At 40.6% G+C, this 20604-nt stretch overlaps 1 protein-coding gene across 2 annotated transcripts in view; it reads right to left on the bottom strand.

The window, feature by feature from the left end:
* The window catches only part of slc41a2b (solute carrier family 41 member 2b), a 61208-nt gene that overhangs the window by 19484 nt on the left and 21120 nt on the right, over window positions 1-20604 (bottom strand). For both annotated transcript variants that reach the window (XM_034673397.1, XM_034673398.1), the window contains exons 7-10: window positions 17901-18048; window positions 17119-17198; window positions 6683-6814; window positions 5393-5541 (exon numbers count right to left, since the gene is read on the bottom strand). In XM_034673397.1, the coding sequence (XP_034529288.1) occupies window positions 5393-5541; window positions 6683-6814; window positions 17119-17198; window positions 17901-18048 (509 nt within the window). The remainder of the gene's footprint in view (window positions 1-5392; window positions 5542-6682; window positions 6815-17118; window positions 17199-17900; window positions 18049-20604) is intronic.

Raw genomic sequence — 20604 nt, 5'->3', positions numbered from 1 at the left:
AGAGATGCAGTGATTCACAGCAGCGGGGCCATCTGAGGACACTTACTGAAGCTATTGACATCCATATCTAATGCTGCCGTCATTCAAGTGTCTAAACTGAGCCTCTCTGATTCCTCTGTCTCCACAGTCTAAACAATCAGTCACAAACAAGGACACAGCAGATGTTAAAATAGATGTTCCTCATGAGATCAGGTTTTATACATTAAAATAGAGGCTGACAATCCTAAACCCTCCAAATGTGGAGCTTACGTTTTCATTCGAGTGCACTGTCAGGCGAGATCATGAGAGTGGCAGAATATTTATTACCGTCATTAGTGTCTGGGTTGGAGTGTAGGTGGAGAGGCTTACAGAAGGTGAAGTATACCTGCTCATAATCCTCAAACACCTACACGTTTGTTTTCAGAGGGATGAAGACGTCACAGGGAGATGTGCACTCCTTTCTTAACTAGGAAAACAGCTGAACAGATTCCTCTTCCTGTTGATGTTTCGTCTTAGCGTTTCTGAAACCTTGTCAGTCATTGTTTTTGTTATTAGTGTGTTGTTCCCAGATTTAGGATTTACGCAAACTGCACATGATGACACAAGATAGAGGGATCTAAAAAGTGATGAAAATAAGCAATGAAGAGCTGGAGGTTAGGTGATCGCTCTCACCCTTATCTCACCTTTCATGCTGTCCCACATTTACATTTTGTTTTCATAGCTACTGAACTAACCCAGTGCTGCCAGGTCGAGTCTCTGCCAAGGCTGTGACTACACCTGCACGAATGAAACCCTGCAGCCTTATGAGCAGCGTCACTGAACACACAGAGGAATGCAGAAGCAGAAGCAGAAGCAGAAGCAGAAGCATCAGCGTGGATAGGAAGGCGGTAAACTTTATAAACTCAGCCTCGTAAATCATTATACCAAACAATCGGTCATGAAAGCGAAGCGTGGTAGAAAAGAGAAGATGCATGACGCCAGATAGAGCGAGGCATTCTGAACTAAGCATCAACACTGTACATCATGTGAAACAGCTTTCTTGCTTTTAGCAATAGAGGCGAGACAAATCATCAATACAGCAACATACAGTCGTCCTGATGTGAGCGAAACAATGATCTTATTTGTGAGCGCTCTAAACTGGTCAACCTTTTTGTGTGGTCCAACTCCAGATATATCTCTCTATTATGCGGAATGGCCCTTTACACAATTTACACTTTTTTTGTATATCTTATATCTGTCTTTTGATGTACTGTGTCTTCATTGTCATTCTATCATGATGAATTTATCTTTATCGGTTGTTATTAACTCTGTTTTGACCTGGTGGGGACTACAGATGAAAATCAGGCTTACAGCTAACTCTGGTATAATTGTGCTATGCTGAAATGTTCGTTAAAATGCACCATCACTTTATATAAATAATAAATACAAAATAAAAATAAATGAATACATTAAAACAATCAAACAAAAAAAATATATATATATATAATATAACTAAAATAAAACATACAAAATAAAATAATAATTAAAATACAATAAAATACAATAAAAATGAATAAATAATATTAAAAAATGATAAATAAATAATAAAAAAAAGAATACAAACCTATCAAGCATTCCGTTTACAATCCAGATTAAGCACAATCTATTTAACATGGCTAGACAAAGGATCGCAGAGTCTGTTGTTGAACACTGTCAAAATGGTGTGCGGAGTATTTCTACCACTAGCAGAGCTAGCATCACTAGCAGGTTAGCGTCCTCATATCTTTGCTGATTTCTCATTGCTCTGTTGGAGTGGTTATATGTCAGTTTAACAAGACACAGCCTACATACAACTTTATCTCCATTTACTGGATCAACATACTGACAAACCACGCCCACTTTGACTACTGTAGTGTCTGTACACTGGGGGTACACGATTAAACTGGTGTCCCGCACTTACAGCTTTTAGAGGAAGTTGTATGTTTCAGTTATTAAGGTGTCTTAATGTACAGTTATAGGATTATCTCAATTTGAAATCATTCCAGAATAGCTGTAGTATGATATTATGGTTAATGTGAGCCATGTGTTGTAACTTGATGCTGCGATTTCCGCCTTTACTCAACTGGACGTATTAGGTTGAGTTGAAAAGCATCTCAAACACACGGTTTGTTTATCATTCTTAATTTGTATCAAAGGAATCATTTTCTTTCTAAGATTAACACATAATATATTCATGTTTAAGTATTATAAACAAGTCTTATGAGGAATATGTCTTTAGAAAAACCTTCAGTCAGTATTAAACTTCCTTATTATGAGCAGCATTCAGCCTTGTAATTAGTGTCTGCTATTCTGCTCGTGTCTGTGCAAACACACTGATGATGAAGCAGATGAAATTAGTTTTTGCTGAATGCTTCAATAAACAATACTTCTATAATAACCTTGCCGCTACGACGCACTTTGTTAAACTCATCTTCCAAAGCAGAACTCGGGCAATTTTTCTCTAATGTCCCGGAGACGGATCAACAAGGACAACAAGGAGTTCATGAATTATTCTGACATGCCGTGTCTTGAATGTGTGTGAGCTTTAACAGGCCCTTAAACCATGTCGAACATTTCAGATCTAGAAGACAAAGTGATGTTTGAGGCTCTGAATCTAATCAATAAATTGATCGTATTTCTTCTTTATGGGCAGTGAATATTAGGAAGTGCACGAGGCTGGATTCAAACTCTCTCCTCGTAACCCCGTGGGCTTGTCTCTGCCATTTGATGTTCTATCTGGGCCTCAGGCACCCTTAAAGCAGCTCTACTGGCCACGGACTTAATTGATTTGGAGAGTCTCCAACTCCTCAGTGGTCAGGATTACATCCCAATGTTCCATGTCTGCGTTAAAGATTAAGAGGAGCCTTAAAAAGCCTTGAGCACAGCAAGCGTCCGATGCATACACAAAAACACTGACTGAATTCTTAAAATTGCTGCAGATCATGGAATAGTAAAAGCAGTCGTTCATGACTCAAGTCCTCGCTTCATAATTATCTGAAGTGCTGCCAAAACAGAAACGTGCATTTATCAGATTCCTCCAGGCATCGCCTTAAACCACGACGCTCCAAGAAGTCTCCTGAAACACATACCGGCTTCTGCTGCTGTATGACACGTGGAAACACTCGTCCACAGAGCCACTTTCAAAAGGAACGTATTCCTGTTATGTCGCTCACCGGAGGATTACTTTCTGACTGACCCGTGGAAATTAACATCAGTAAGATTAGTTAAGGTAGATACTAAGATGAAGACTGAAGCAATGCAGGGGGAATTAAAACAAACACTTTGCCTAATTGCAGCAAAAAGAGTTCAGAGATGGAGACCTGCAGAACCTCATGTTGTTGTTTTTCATTATTATGATATTTTTCGGTCTTTTTTACCTTTATATGACAGCTTTTATTTTTATTTTATTTTTTCTATTTTTTAATTTAATTTTAACTATTATAGTAATAGCAATTATCAATAATATATAAGTTATTATTTCTGCCTTTCGCATTTTTATTTTTTATATAAAATATTTATTATATAAAATATATTATTATTATTATTATTATTATTATTATTATTTTAAGTAATATAATATAACTTATATTTTTGGGGGGGGGTTGCCTTTATGATAGGACAACTGTTATTACTTTATTATTATTATTTTATTTCCATTAACTATAATAATAATAATAATAACTATCAATTACATAAAAATAATTCATTCATTCACCTATCTACTTATTTTTGTCTCTTTTACAAGAACAACATAGCCTGCCTATATTCTTTAAGTTGATCCTCTGTATATAATGTGTAAAAATTCAAATAAGCAGAACGTCCAACAGGCGGAGAAATCCTTTCACGCTCACATTTTTATCCTCTCCCTCATTATGCATGTTCACAATCTCACCCTCATTGCCTTAATGGCTGCATGAACATTTGCAGCTCATGCACTTTGCATACATGAGCTCTGATTCCTGCACAACCTCCTCCTCAAATAATCAGCAGTAACACTGCTGGTGTTCGCTGAAATAACTACCCTGGTAATTTTCATTTTAAGACCGTTTTTATGCCAGAAATAAAACCGAACACTAAAGCAATGAAACGCACATTTCTTTGAATATTTAGAGTAGGTGTAATAACGTTAAAATACCTTCAGTAAACTAAAGGTAAACAACATAAAAACACAGAAAGCTGCATTTTATCTGAGTCAAGCAAAAGCAGTTTGCAGTTTTTGCACCCCGTTTAGAAAACTGGAGGGATGTAACAATGCACTCATAACAACCCACAGTTCAGCTCATGTTTCTGGAACAATCTACAATCATCTCATTGTTTTCTGTGAAGGTTATACAGTTTGTGTTCAAGCTTTAGAGAACAGATCATCTCATTAAATAAAACTGTTATTTATGATGCTTTTATTTTGCCTTTTTACAGACTCATGCTTCCTTTCAATAAACTAATCCAGACGTAAGGTTCTTATACTAGTTTATAAGGTTATGGGATAAAATAAAACAGCTAAAAGAAGAATAAACAATCAAACATGCATGCCCCTAAGAGGCATGAGCTCTTCTTCTCTATTTATTTGTTTTCTATTTTAAATTATCATAATTAATATTATTTTATTTTTTCAATAACTCATTTTTTCATTCACTTTTTTTTGTTTGCAAGTCTTTTGGCACATGTCTGGGTATTGTTTGCCTTGATTAATATACATACATGTAATTTAGTAACATGAGTACGTGTATAATATGCATATTCAAACCTTGCAATACTTCTATCATTTATTTTTACTCTCTGATATATCTATTTTATTTATCCTTTTTATTTCCTTAAAAAAAATAATAATAATTGCCGGAAATATTAACCTATTTATTTTACTGTACTTTGATTATTATTATCCTTTTTTTCTATTATCTTTTTATTTATTCTCTATTTTAAATTATTATTATTATTTAATTAACTAATTTATTCACCTATCTACTTATTTTTGTTTCTTTGAAAAGAAAAACATCACTTATCTGATTTGTTTAAGTTGATGTTCTGAAAATTCAAATAAGCAGATCTGTCACTGTCGTGTCTCTGTCTTTCACGTCTCTCTTTCTCTCTCTGATAACTTCAGAGCAGGTGTGGAGACACTACTTGCGACACACTCGAGGATCAGAGATGGAAAAAGTTCGTCCACCGGTTTATATCCTCAGAGGATTTCAATCTTATATATGGTTTAAAAAAAAAGAAAGAATGCTAAAATGGTATCGTCTATGTGGCAGTGCATCCTTAGCTGTTGCCTCCATGTCTGCACACCTCTGTGACGTAATGACGTCCAACCAGAGAAGTCAAAGAGTCCTCAGTCCAGTGTAAAGCAGCACAGATCACTTTCAGTATTAAAACACACTGTAGTTAAACTGAAGCTCACCTGCAGCATGGCAGCAGCCAGGTAGACGGACATGAAGATGGGCGTCAGGGTGGTGTGTCCGCTCTTCATCAGATGGATGGTGTAGAGGAAGATCAGGTGACCAGGGATCACCAGTAGGATGAGCACCTGAGCAGAGCGATGGTTGGCTCCTGAGGAAACACAAAGAGGACGAAGAGTTAAAAGTGAAAGTGAAGTAAATATGTATCTGCAGCAAGAAGGCAAGACGGAGCATTTAGAGAAAAGAGATTGAGTCGTTCTGAGAGAATTTATCCGCCCATCCATCGTCCCCAGGATCCTGAGTCCTGCTGCTTTTTATTATAGGCCTCCAACAAGGGATTAATTTACACCTGGAACAGCAGGGCGCAGCAATTACCTGCCTCATATACAGAGAGGCAGCGGAGCAGCAGCTCAGCAGGATCACAGCTTAAAGCCGACGATGTAAACTGTGAGCTTCATTTACTGTACGATTGAAAGCCTGTTTGTTATCATGACAGATTCTACAGTGACATCCAAACCTGCTGAGGGCTTGAGTGAAAAGTTAGCATATTTGCCTAAAGAGTACTGACCTGAAGAGATGCATCACATCCTTACTATCTCTGCGGAGAGTTACGACAAGTAAGCAGGTAAACAAAATGATGAAAAAAAAGCAGTGTTGATGCAACACCACTCACAACATCCAGGAGCATGCTGCAAAAAAAGGTCTGTGAGCAAAATGTGCAAAGCAGACCTTTCTTTTCATGAGAGCATGTCACTAATGAGTCAGACTTTGAAGACAAAGCATGATATGCGTCACACTTTTAAACATCAGCTGTGATAATCAACAAAACAAGTCAGAGCCACGCTTCCAGAGACAAAAATACGGTTTGGGTCAATAATTTTAGAGGTACGTTTTGAGTGTTGTTAAATTTAGACCCTGAAATCTACATAAGAGCCTTTAAGTGACAACTCATTATCTGATAAGCCGATTAAAACCCAGGTTCCACAGGAAGTGTGTGCGGCGTATTCGGTCAGCGCCATGCACTCTGGAGTTGCTTCGTGTCGAGTTAAGGGAGCGTTGCTGCACGTCTCGGCACGTCTCAGCTCTGTCCCAGGAGAGCTGTCCTGACACGTGTCGTGAACAGAGAGAATCGACCTGGACAAGGTGACAAACGTGGGAGTGACAAATACTAGATAACCTCTGCAGCTGACTGGACACGATGCATTCGTTTCCTGCGTGATCTCAGTGTAACAGAGACAGTCATCGATCACTGGTGTACAATCAAAACAGTCCCTACGTTCAGTCTTACTCACCTGTTCCAAAGAATGTGCGGCAGGGGTAGTAGCACCCTTTGGCCTCATCAGGAACCTCTCCAGGAGCACAGTGGAAGTGCAGGTGAGTGGAGATCCTGCTGGACTGGATGGCAACCAGGTTTCCCCCGATTCCTGAAAGAGATAGAGGAGTCGTGGTTCATTGATGGAGCAGGAGTCAGAGGTAACAAGGCTGTTAATGATCGTCTTTCAGTTGTTTTTATTTCTTTAAAGCTTTCAACAGCTACCAAGATCTATTTCTGATTACCTTCCTGATACTGTAGAGGATAGAGTACTTCATGTTATCATAAATGAGAATATCTTTGTCATTCAGAAAGTCTCAGATCTTGCACAAGCATAACTGTGCAGAAGCATCTAGAACGATCTCCTCTTTAACAAAATCCATTGCAGCTAGAGCTACTTTTGCAAACCAGCATCCAGATAGAGTTTGCAAGATCGGTATCGTTTAAAAAAACAAGATAAAACCCTAAATTTTGCTAAAACAAACTTCAAACGGTGTTTAATTTCACTATAAGATTCAAAATGGGATCAAGTAGATCCAGAGACAGGAGGATGTTGGATGCTATCTGCACTGACAAACAACAGAACCTCTTTAGATTCACAAGATGCAGCATGGAACACACAAACTAACTTCCCAGCTACCGCGTGGTGACTGAGCTCTGCAGGGGAGCTCACAGACACACAGAGATCATCCACAGTGGAGCTGACAGGTGAGCAGAGAGCGGCTCTGAGGAGAAGAGAAGCCCTCCTCTAAGTGTTCCTTTATGTTCTCAGAGGAGAGGTGAGAGAAAAGAGAGACGCTTCTTTTATTCACAATCATAAAAAATGTATTATTCAAGTGCCTGCAGTGCAGCGGGTAAACAGCTCCTCTGTACGAGGCTGGTTTTCATTCACTGAAGTGGTCATGTACTGCAAAACCAGAAGCAGGAGGTGTGCGCCTAAGACCCCCCCAACCAGGCTTGTTATTGTGGCGAGTATATTAAATTAACACTGCCACCACCTCAGGGCGATGTCTACTTAATTCAATCCTCTGTGGCTCTTTGTCCGTCTGGTGACATTTTATTGGAGCATTACCAGCGCTCCCACTGGGGCTGTAAACACACATAACTTCACAATGAGCATTTACTGTTGCTCTGCCCCATTTCTCCCCCTCATGTCAATTACATCACACTTGTGCTCTCATAACCTGAATATTACTCCCATGATCTGATCTGGGTCTTTAAAGGAACAGTTCGGTTAACGTGCTGGTTTCTCTGTAAGAGAGAGACATGAAGATTGGTGGTTAGACTAACTTAGCATACAGGCTTCCTGACTTTGTCCAAATAAGAATAAAAAGTTTTGTCCATCATAAAAATAAATAGTCTTTAATCCCTCTGGGTGTTGTTGGCAGAGGAACAAGCCTGGCTAACAAATCCTGCAAACCGGAGACTGGCAGTTTGAAGCACTGTGGCATTTTCGTACAATAAAAAAGAAAGCTGCCTCCTTTTTCTTCTTGACAGGATCAATATAAGCTGTAAGCTTTCCTTGTTCAAAGCCATATAGTTACATCTGTAATAATTTGCATGATTGACAAGGATTCAAAAACCTGTGTTTAAGGGATAGACCCCTTGAGATGTAACATCTCGTTTTCAAGGGTTGTGAAAATGTCAGCTGTTCTGACTCATACTTAAAGTGGAAGCAAACGCTGTATGCGTGTGAATCAAGCAGCAACCTCCGGTCTCAAACTATGAAGCCCGTGCGGAAGTGTTATAAACCGCAATTCATCAAGTTTCCACTAGAGGCTGGCTGCAGAAACACCAGAAACCACATACACACCCATTCAAAAAAGACGATCTTTACAGCATTAATAAACATGTTTACAGCCTGGTTCAAAAAACGGCTTGGCTCTACGTAGCTAATTTCTCTATCGGCACCCACTGAACGGGGGGTTAATTTTTTTTTCTAACGAGACGGTTCAGAAGATATTAAGATTTCGAGTTTTTGCCATAGACTGTAAAAAATATGGACGTAGTATCCGTGACGTCACCCATCTGTTCCTGAGAGCTGTTTTGAAGCAAATCGACGGCGGCAGCCATATTGGTAATGCGGAACTCAACTAGGCAGAGTGTGACGTAGTGTGAGCCTCTTAGCCAATGGCTGTGTGTTCCCGACCGGGAGTCACGTCAGTCATGTCCTTATTTGGGCAAAACTCATAATCTTAATATCTTCTTAACCGTCACGTTAGAAAAAAATTCTCCCCCCGTACAGTGTGTGCCATTAGAGAGATTAGCGTTGTAGGGCCAAGCCGTTTTTTGAACCAGGCTGTAAACATGTTTATTAATGCTGCAAAGATCGTCTTTTTCCCATTCATATCTATGTGGTTTCCGGTGTTTCTGCAGCCAGCCTCAAGCGGATTTTCGATGTATTGCAGTTTATACCACTTCCGCATTGGCTTCATCGTTTGAGACCGGAGTTTGCCGCTTGGTTTTTGCCCAAATAAGGACATGACTGTCTTGACTCCCGGACAGGAACACATAGCTGTTGGCTCAGAGGCTCAAACCCCCGTCACACTCTTTTGGATGAGTTCAACATTTCCAATATGGCTCTCGCCGACGATTGACTTCAAAACAGCACTTCAGAAACAGATGGGTGATGTCACGGATACTACGTCCATTATTTATACAGTCTATGGTGTGAATGGATGTCTCAGATTATGAATGGATGTAAACACCTGGAGATAAAAATTGAGTACCTGAAGTCAAACATTAAGGTGCTGTGCCCACCAACGCTGTTTTCTTTGTCTCAGCGCTCTCGGTTGAAAACAGTTCAACTTTTGGAACACCGCCGCACTCATCAATGTCACTTTCTGATCACTGACCAATTAGAATCAAGAAGGGGCGGGACTTCTGAAATCAACTTTGTCAACTACAATGGCTGAGGTCCGTACGGAGGAGAAAGTTATCACACTAGTAAATTTCGAGGCACCATTTCCGAGTTTAGAGCTGCTGCTGATGCTAAGACACGTATATATCAACAGTTTCTACAGTTTCTTGATAAAATTCTGTTGAATAAAAGCAAATATGAAGCATACACCATTATTATATTAGAGCTTAAAAAAGACCTAACAGTCTCTACTTAGGGATGCGGAAGTGCTGCGGGATGACTTTTGTAATCTTGAACCAATAAACGTTGGTGAGAAGCATTCTGAAATTGAGGTTGTAACTGCTCAGATAGTTTATGATATTTATGATATTACATACAGCACAAAACAGATCACTTTGCAATGTATTAGTGACCTTAAATTATGACCCTTTTCTTAGTGCGAGTCTGAAACTGCCCCATAACATGCACTCCCATCACCATGCCTTTATACTTTCATGAAGATCTCATAAAGATGTAATATTTGTGTCTCAGTGTGCAGTTTTCATGTCGTGTTGATGGCAAGGCGGAAGCAGAAGAAACCCGACGTCTAAATGCACAGCAGGAGCTTTAAAAAAAGAAAAAGACACACTCAGACATGCACACGCACACACAGTGCTGTGCTGCCCTGTCTGCTCTGGCTCACAGTGATCCCGCCTCACCTCTTTAATGCTCCTGATACGACCTCGAGTTCCTGCACAGCGGAGGGACGACTTGGTAAAACTAAGAATGAGCAGGGATTGTCTTAAAGTGAGGGCAGGGCTGTGAGGAAGTGATGTATTAAATAATCAGAAAATGGAATCAATAAGTCGAGAAAATTAAGATAACATTTCAAACATTGAACAGGTTTTAAGGGAGGATAACTCATATTTTTTGTCCTTAAGTTATTTCCAGTCACAGCTAATTCTGGGACAGACACATGCATTAAAATGACACTTTAAAACCGAGAAGAATTAGTATTCAATTTGGAATTTCCAAGTAATGTATGCTCCAGTTTTTCTGTCAAAACACGGTTAAAATCAGATTAATTGCGCACTTGGAGGGCGCACTGATTCTGACTTTCTGCCTTTTAGTCCTTCAGGGTGTTTGGGGTTAGGATGGAGGCTTAACAGGCGGAGGTTGGTCTTACAATCACAGCGGGGGGGCAGAGGGAGAGTGAGATTTGGGGGGTTTTCTGACTTATTCAGGTCACTGGGTTTGACAGGAGGAATGGGGATAAGGAGGATGAGGGGGTCTGGGGCTGCAGTGGGGCTTTGTGGGGAACTGCAGGGGGTCTGTGCTCCTCTGAGCCGGACTGCTCCGCCCTGAGGGGGGAGACATGTGAACTGTCTGCTCACTCATCTCATCTCTGCTCCTCTCCTTCATCTTTAATTTCGTTTTGTTTATCTGAGCGGCTGAAACACCAGGATGTGCCTCGATGCACGGATCAAATTTAATGAAAAGAAAAACATGGAGAGAGGAGAAGTGAGACGTAAAGAAGAAGAAGGCTGATACCTTTTCTTAAGACAAACAACAAAGAAAGGAAAAAACAAATGTGCCAAGATGACAAGTGAAGAATAAAGACTCTGACGCTGTGTCTGCTGATTGCAAGAATAGTGCTTGATGCATCATCAAATGTGATGACTGCAAGTTTTTTAAACAAGATCAGGATACATGTGTGCGTTATTATGTTCCTAATGATGCACGTATGAGTGGATACTGCTATCTAAGATCACTCAACATAATGTCACAAAACAGACATGGAAGATGAGCAGACATCCAACTATTGATCATAAATTAGCAGGTTTGAAAGTGAAGCTAACTCCTGTTTCAAATAAATCTCTGTTGCTTTGTTTTTAAAGCTACATCTTTGTGCACAGATCAAACCAAGAGCACGAGGATTACAGGCTTCATAAAAACAGGGCCCCAAACTACCGAAGTTACCGTGATCGAAGATGAGGAAGGTTAAAGAAACAGAGGGCGAAGTGACGAAGCTGCTACGCCACTCTTTGCTACAGCTGGGTTGAAATTGTGCTGCTGTGCCTCCCTGCAGCTGTTCTCTTTGAACTGAGGAGTAAATCTCTGAGTTCTCGTTGGTTAACTTTGATTTCTGTGTAAATTACAGGATGCAAATGAAACCAGACACCAGATTTGTTCTATTTTGGAATCTTTCATCATATTAAGTTTGTTGATTCTTCTCATTTTGCAGGTTTGCACCACATTAAAGGTAGTTTCAGTTATTTATATGCTAATTGAAGGTTAGCTGCTAATGAGTGTGAGACAAGTTCTGGGTTGTGGACCCTTAAAAGTAAACTGTGCATCCAAAAGAGAGGCAGCAGTACCTGCAGGCCTGTAAACAGTACAGGTGTGGTGTGTTGTGACTACATGAGAGCAGAGACACACAGTGAGACGGATAGAGCATCACTCTGGCTGCATGCGAACGTAATCCCGTCCCTTCCTGCAGGGCTGTGCAGAGGTGTGGGCGTGATAATCTCTTCTTTAAAGTGTAATTGCTGTGACAACATTTTGTTTCTCTGATGCAGCATGTTTTCAATAATGGCACTCTCTTCTCCGTCCCAATATGTCACTCGACCATCGCCAATCCGTCCATTTTAGTCGCAGCAGCTTTGAGAAGAATCTGAGAGTGGATCTGTTTGGTAAGAGGCTTAGACACTTGGACGTCAAATTAACCATCTATTGTTTTAAACCTCTGATTCCAAAATCTGTCACACTTTTGAGGACTCTATATATGAATACAAACAGAAACACTGTGCACAAGCTTATCTACGATTTGGTGCAAACAATCTCAAGATCTGAGGGGTGCACAGAGGATAAACATTTTTAAACTCAAGACCGACCTTTTTAGTCTCGCTTTTAACCAAGTCTTATTCCTTCTTACTATATTTACTTGTCATCTAGTTTGAATTTTAGTCAATTTTAAATTCATATACTGTCATTTCAAATTATTATAGATACAAACATATTGTTTATTTTATTCATTTAATTACTTTTTAATTTGTATTTATTTTTTGATTTATTGTGGATTTATTTATTTAGTCACTAATTAGATTTTTCCATCTTATGATTTTTAACAGATTACCTCTGAGAATTTTAATATTTATTATGTAGCATCATAGTTGCTTTCACTGGTTTAATCTTTTAGTGTTTTATTATCTAATCAATCATTTACTTTGGCGAGTTTTAAATTATTTTTTTTAAGTTTAAATGTTTTTTTTCATCTTAAGTTTTAATCACTTATTTTACCTTCTTAACATTATTATTATTATTTTCTTTGATTTTGTATTATTATTGTCATTGTCATTGTCATTGTTATTATTATTAGTATTATTATTATTTATATCATGTTTTTAACCTTGCATATGGATTGTGGGGTGGGGGAATGGGGGGGGTCTTCTTTTTTTGTATTTTAACTTATTCTATTTTATTACTAACATTATTATTTTATGTACAGCACTTTGTGTTATAGTATCATTGTCTGAAAAGTGCTTTAGAAATAAAGTCTGATCGATCGATTGATTGATTGATTTAACAATCAGGAACTGGTGAAAAAAAAGGCCACGAACAGAGGGGCATACTTTGGCTCCAAAAATACAACACTAGTGCAAGATGTAAGATCCCACCACCAGGTCATTTTAGCTTCACTTTTGTATGATAGGAGGTGGAGATGTACCGCCCATCTTTATATAAAGTCAATGGTACAAACAGAAAGAGAGTAGCAGCAGAGGAACTGGCAGAAACCTCTCAGTACCTAGATTTAGCAGAACACACTACCTTTATAAGGATTTAAACTTTAATATAAATGTAAGCAGTCACAGGCTCATTCTGGAGTCGCAGGAGAAGTGGATAAAAAAGCCTTTATATATCCAAATGAAATAATGGAGGTCAGTGTGGAAAATCGAGGCTTTCTCCCACTATTTTTCATTTAACCTGTCGTCCCTTATCAAGCCGTACACATCTCCTTCCTCACTCTGCTCTAATCAAATATCCACACACCATCCTTTCACACTTTCTGTTCCGTCTGCCCTTCGTTCTCTTGTATTTTTTACTAGAACAGCAGCCCCAGTGCATTTTAATCAGCCGACAGACACGAGCAGACTGCATCACTGCCTCCTCGCCCATGAATGAAACGTTGCTCAAAACTTTGCTGAGACCTGCAAACACAAAACATTCCCACAATCTCACCAACAGACACATGCATGACTCCCCAGCTGTTTAGTGTCTCGACGGAAAACCAATTAGAGTCAGAATCATTCTCCATCTCGTTAAATGTCTCTCATTAATGCCATTTAAATTAAAAGCTTATCTCTTATTGTGAAGGTGCCAGCGCCCCTGGCAGCCGCGCCTGAGCCAGGAGCAGCAGGAGATGGAAGCGGGAGGAAATGGAAGAGGACCAGTTCTGTGAAGTGGAGACAGACGGACTGTGGAGGACTGCCTGAACCGGTCTCATTAGGCCACTTATTTATGCTGATGAGCGTTCGGAGTCTTTATTTGGTCACCTTCATTTATCCGTGCAGCTATGTTGACTGAGCACACTTCTGTTTTCACTCTCACACCTGGGAGCTGCACAGAACAAGACAAATAGACTCCACCGCGTGTCATCCATCTTATGTGTAAACACTTTGTCTATAGCTCGGCTCAGGCGGGTCACACACTGCATTAATTGCAAACTGAGTAGAATAAAGGACAGACGGAGTTTCTGTGCAGACAAAGTGAAACAGCCTGTTTCCGTCTGCTGTGGAAAATTAAATAGAAGGGCATCACGGTGGCTTATTAAGAAGACAGAGCCTCATTAAGGAAGTCTTAATCTAACCACTGTCTCTTACAAGCTTCACCTCACCACAAATATCTCCAGACACAGACTCCGCTCGACTCACAGACAACGTTTATGACCCACTTTGAACTTTGTGCCTTTGTTAGAAACCCGTGTTCCTCCACACGAAGAAACAAAGACCTAAACTCAACCACAAACTTCTCCATGGGCCACAAAAATGAAAAAGTCTCCATCATTTAAAGAGATTTCTTTTTACAATGACAGAAAAATATGATGGTTGTCTCTCATTTCATGGATGACACACAGAGGACTTCATGTCCACACAGGAGCAGAGTTGGGTTTGGGTGTTTGGATCCTCATCAGGAAACCAGTGTTGAGAGGCAGTTATCTGGAGTCCCTGAGCTCCCTTGTCTCGTAGGTTCCTCTGGATCTCTGCTGCTGTGGACGTGTTAGACTCCAGCTGCTACAACTACTACTATCCGTCTCACCACTATCATCTCTCTCTCTTCATCTCCCTCTATCCCTCTCTCCAACACGGTCTCAGCAGATGTGTGTCTAACATGAGTCTGGTCCTGCTGGAGGTTTCTGCCTGTTAAAGGAAGTTTGTCCTTGCCACTGTAACTTGCTAAATGCTGCAAAGTGCTCTGCTCATGGTGGATTAAGATGAGATCAGACTGAGTCCTGTCTGTAAGATGGGACTGGATCTTATCCTGTCTTGATGTTGGGTCTTTGTTAATAATAGAACATAGAGTACATAGATCACAAACTGTCACTGCAACCGAGAGCCTCAACTTTCTTTAGAAGCCAAATGGTTTGTAATAGTTGATGCTTGGGTTAAAAACTGCTACTGATGTCACCCAGCAGGTGACCAGCTAAAGGAAGCAAGAGGGATGTTATATGTCAGTGGGGACAGGAGTCACTATGCCCAATGAGGTGAAGGAAAACAACTCTTGTAACAGATTCATCTGAGGGTGGACAACAACTCAGAAATCCTCGCTGAATGATCACAAAAGCAGCTAAACTGAAGCCGTGACAGACGTCAGCCACAGCTTGTTTAAATCGTTGATCTGCTTTGTGTCTGCTTGACATGAAAAGTGACGCAAAATCAGTGTTTGTTCGTCTTTTCTCTCTTTTATAAATGCATAAAACAAGTTTGTTCTTCTGTATTGTAGGTTTTATTTTGAGGCTTTCTCTCATTGTCATTTAAAAATGAACAATTAAAATGACAAGTTATAATAGAATAGAATATTCGGATTCTGTCAGTTATGATGAAGGCTAACAAAAAGTCTAACTCTCTCTACACGCCTGTATTTAGGTGTTTTTCGACTGCAGGAAACCCTGAACTACGTGCGTTACACCCGGAGGAACCAGGGTCTAAATTTAGTTATGGGGTAGATAAACTCCCCCCTGATAAGCCCCTGCTAGGGGAGTAGTACTTTTCGAAGGTCCTGGGACTTTCAGGGGGCAGGGCCTGCAAAGCTGAACATGTCTGATTGGTCGATTAACTGTAGTGTTTTTATTCCGCCCACCGTCCACAATAACATCACACACATCTGTGATTCACTTGATTTCTCTTTCTTTCATTTGTTCCATCTTTTTGTATGTGTGTACTTTTCAAAAGAAGAAGCTGTGATTTAGCAGCTTGTAACAGTAGTCTTCTCTCAACCCACCGCGAATGCGTCTCTACCGTTGTTACGTTTTTAAAAGTGACCCTGTAAACTGGAGACAGCTGTTGAAACACGTTTGCTACTCACGCTTATCTCCTCTCACGTGTTGATTCAGTGAATCCATCTGTAATGAAATATAGTACCATCTAAAACAGAGCTGAGTCTCTTCATGCAAACAGGCTAACTGTTGTGTTGCTCATAATGATACCTGCCTGTCCATCTGCTTCTATGGTGTCATCTGTGATGAATGGCATTCATCTTTGTTTTACTGCCCTCTACTGGTCTGGAGGTGTAGTACATTTACTTTTTTTTTTTCTCTATACGTCACTGGCCTGATTTGAACAATCTACCCGGGACTTCAGCCCACGGTCGAAACGCAGACAACAATAGGGGCACAGGAACCTTTTAGTTCTGGGGGCTAAAAGACACCGGAACTCTTGGTCAAAATGCACCTTACGTAACAACCGTTGCATCAATACAGAGACAAATAAACTGCAGCCATGTTAAGCTGCACTTAATTAGCTTTTGCAAAATGCTATCAACGGCACGATGAAGCGATAACGCCAACATGTTGATGATCATCACAAAACTTAGAGCTGGTCATGTTGCTAGAAACAAGGTCAGGGTATCAGAGTTTATACAGACTATACTGAGGGAGTCAAAGCACAAATGAGAGGTAGAATGGCAGGTAAATCCTTGTGCAGACTCTGAATTAAGGCACGTTGTTGTATATTATGAAAACATGTAGTCCGTACTGTTTTTGTTCACATGCATTCAAGTAAGTAAAGAGAAGGACTCTTTAAAGGTCATTGACTTCGACGTGGGTCTTTGAACGCACCATATTCCTCTGACTCAGGTGAGCACAGTCCGGCACTTTCTCCATGCATGAATACAGGAGGGCAGAGTTTTCTCAGCATTTGTATATTCCTTCAGTGAATAGAAAGGTATTAAATCAACCCTTCACCGAGTCTTTGGCCACATTCTCCTCGTCTATTCATGCCCTGAGGAAGTACCGCAAATCAAACCGGAACACCTTGAAGCCATTCAGAGTGAAGAAAGCAGCAGCCAATAGAGTGACTCACCGTTGATAACCGGGGTGTAGACGACGATGCCGGCCAGATTTGGGTCAGACACTGTTTTGTCCAGGATGAGCCCTCCGATGCTGCAACATAATAAGATCATTAACTGGTGTTAGACACTGAGTGTGTGAAAGACAGAGACAAAAGAGGCATGGAGAGAGAGAGATAGAGGATTGTCTTCATCTAAATGATGTCCACTCTGAATTTGTGTGCTTCTCTATAAACGCTCTGTCAGCTGGACTGAATGGTGAAGACAGAGAGGAAGCCAATAACACAGAAAGGGGAGATTTTTTTTTAATAGTTCCAGCTAATGGTGTCTTGAACTAATATTTACTCGCTCCTCTATAAAAGCCTGAGAAATGCAGAATCACCACACAGTGTTGAGAGGCGAGCGAGACAATCAATCCCTTCCTACGGGCTGTATTAGTAAGCCTGCCAGACTCAAGGGGACCCCGGGTGGGTGTGTGGGTGTGTGTTTGTGTGTGTGTGTGTGTGTGTGTGTGTGTGTGTGTGTGTGTGTGTGTGTGTGTGTGTGTGTGTGTGTGTGTGTGTGTGTGTGTGTGTGTGTGTGTGTGCGCGCGTGCGTGCGCGTGCGTGTGTGCGTGTGTGCGTGTGTGTGCTGGGATGCTGCGATTTGTTTAGGGATGAGTCATCAAGCCAACCAGACACTGGAAGCTACAGACACAGAGTAGCTGTTCTTTCCGCTTTGAAGACTAAACACACACAGTTACACATTCAAACACACACACACACACACACACACACACACACACACACACACACACCTGCTGATGACCATGGCAGTGATGACTGGCTCCCATCCGGAGTACAGCAGGGTGCGGCTGGCCGGGTGTTTGGAGGAGATGACGATCCACAGAGGAGTCAGACACATGAAGAAAGCACAGACCAGGGACGACACGTACGGGTAGGAATCTGGGGAACAAAAAGAGAGGCTTTCATTTTTCCTCCTTGGACGGCGGTTTGGAGCATTTCCCAGCATGCACTGGGGAAACCATAGACAATCCACCAGTCCTGTTAGAAACACCAGAGCCAATATAATACCAGGCTTTTAGTAACATTTGCAAGGGATACTTTAAATGACTTAATTCGAGGGATAAGTCCACTTTCCAAGTTTTGGACCCTGCTCACATTTCATTCTGCGTTTCCTCTTCGCATTTATGCACACAGGTTTCCTTCAAGCTGATTTATTAGAGATGAATCTTCTTACACATGAAAAGGACTTAAAGGAACATAAAGAGGAGGTTTTTGCATTTTAGGTCTAAATCTGTGCAAACATTTCCAGAATTGTTCCTGTAGGTTTCTGCAGCCAGCCACTTTGAGATGTGCTGGGATGACTGCAGCATGCATCCATGCACTAACTAAGCGCTTGTTTTTTCCATTTAAAGGAACGAAGTGTTTTAAAACTATCCCAAACTGCTACAGAAAGGATCCCTGCAGAGAAAGACCTTTTCGTTAAGAGTAAGATGCTTTTTTTAAAACCAGGAACTCTGTTCAATTGCCAAAAAGCAACAGACCGAACAAAATCAGTAATTTTACCTTCCACAATTCAGAGTTTCACCTTTTTACATCTGCCTGATTGGTGAGTTTCTTATTGCAGTTCTTTTTCATTAGGGATATGTGTTGGATCCTGATTTAACATTTTAAACCCTAAAGTCGTCCTCTCACACGAACAAACTAACTGACCTGAGCGGCTGTAGACGAGACAGTTCATGTTTCCTGAGGTAGAATTACTGTTAAGGCCAATGAAATTTGGCAGATTTGTAGAGAGAGACTTGTCGACTGTTTCTGATTGAAAAAAAAGGGATTTCCTCACATGTGTGTTTTTGCACAGGGATCCTCTCTGAGAAGTTGTTGGGCACTAAGACTGACAATCTGAGCCTGTCAGTGGTACAAACAAGAACCCATAATCAGTGATGGAGAGTAACAAAGTAAAATTACTTGAGTATTGTGCTTTTTGGGGTTGGAGGTTGTGAATGGTATAAATTTAAGATTTGAAATAATGTTTTCTACATAAAACAGAACGGAGAAGAATGTACACCCATGCTTTCTTGACTGCACTCATGCTTTGTGAAAATACGTATAGAGATATTTTAAGAAGTACTTTGAATACTTCAGTATTTTTGAAAGAAAGTACTCCAGGACTTAAACTCAAGTAATCATTTAACAGAGTAACTTTCACTTGTATTGGAGTAATATTTGACCAGGAGGATCTTCACTTTGACTTAAGTAATGAAGCTGTGTACTTTGTCCACCACTGCTTATAATTGATTTACACCAATCAGCAACACTTGATCATCTTATTACTACAACACCTGTCAGTGGGTGGGATTTACTTATCAGCAAAATTTTGTCCTCAAATTGATGTGCAGGAAGCAGAAAAATGTGCGAGTGTGAGGATGTGAGCGACTTTGACAAGAATCAAACTGTGATTGTTAGACGACTGGGTCAGAGCGTCTGTAAAGCTGCAGCTCTTGTGGGGAGCTGATTAATCGGGCTGATTGATGGCGTTCTGAAATAATCAGCATCGACTGATGTCTGCGCTCACGAGGCCGATTAAAAACATAAACAAATATGTCTGCAGACACTGCAGGCAGCCTCATCAGTGTTGCCTCCAGCCGTATGATGGATGGTTTATGGTATATGAGCAGGCTGTGCAATAGGAGTGAATGATGTTACTGTTTTTTAATGTGTTTGTTGGCTTGGATCAGATATTTGGCTTGTTCCTGAGCATGTCAGCGAACATAAACTTTTAAAAATATGCCCGGGGCAGATTCAGGAAGGTGGTGAAAGGTTCATCTTTGAGCTCAGTGCCTTCCCTATAACCCTCTATCAAAACATTAAAACATCAGTCATTTAACCCCCAAAAATATAAGAGTATAGTCCACTTTAAAGATGACAGTAAACTCATTCAACATTGTGATGTTTTCAGCTCAGGTTAATGTGATGTAGTTACACAGATCTCATATTTAGCTTTCCAGCACGCGAAAGGTTTCTTCCACTCTCTCTCTCGACAACCAAACCACTTTGTTCAAACTATAATGAAGCACGACACAACTATTTTAAAGTGTAATTAGGGTAAAGCACCTGCTAAGTGCCACCACAGGTTTCCAGCTGGATTCTGGTCCAGGCACTAAATAACTGTCATTAGGAAACAGTCCCAGATTTATCATCTCTGCGGTCCCTGAGCCCAGAACAGAAAGAGCCCACTGTTGGGCTTGGGGTATAATGGGCTCCAGCAGACCTTCGCTCCCAAAATATAGAGCTGAGGCAGATATTCTGTGGCAGAGAGGACCCATGTCCCAAATCCACCCAGCTCCTTCACAGATGCTGACAGGGAATCTGACACGTATTTAACATGCACAGAGAAAGCTAGCTATCAGCTGCACTCCAATTATAGTCTTCTACAGGTCAAATTGTTTACATGAACCCCTGACAACCTGCCACTTAGTCTCCCTCAACCAATGCACA

This window comes from Notolabrus celidotus, chromosome 21, assembly GCF_009762535.1.
Source record: "Notolabrus celidotus isolate fNotCel1 chromosome 21, fNotCel1.pri, whole genome shotgun sequence".
NCBI lineage: Eukaryota > Metazoa > Chordata > Actinopteri > Labriformes > Labridae > Notolabrus > Notolabrus celidotus.
The sequence above is the reverse complement of the archived record's forward strand: the minus strand, read 5'-3'. Positions and strand labels throughout refer to the sequence as shown.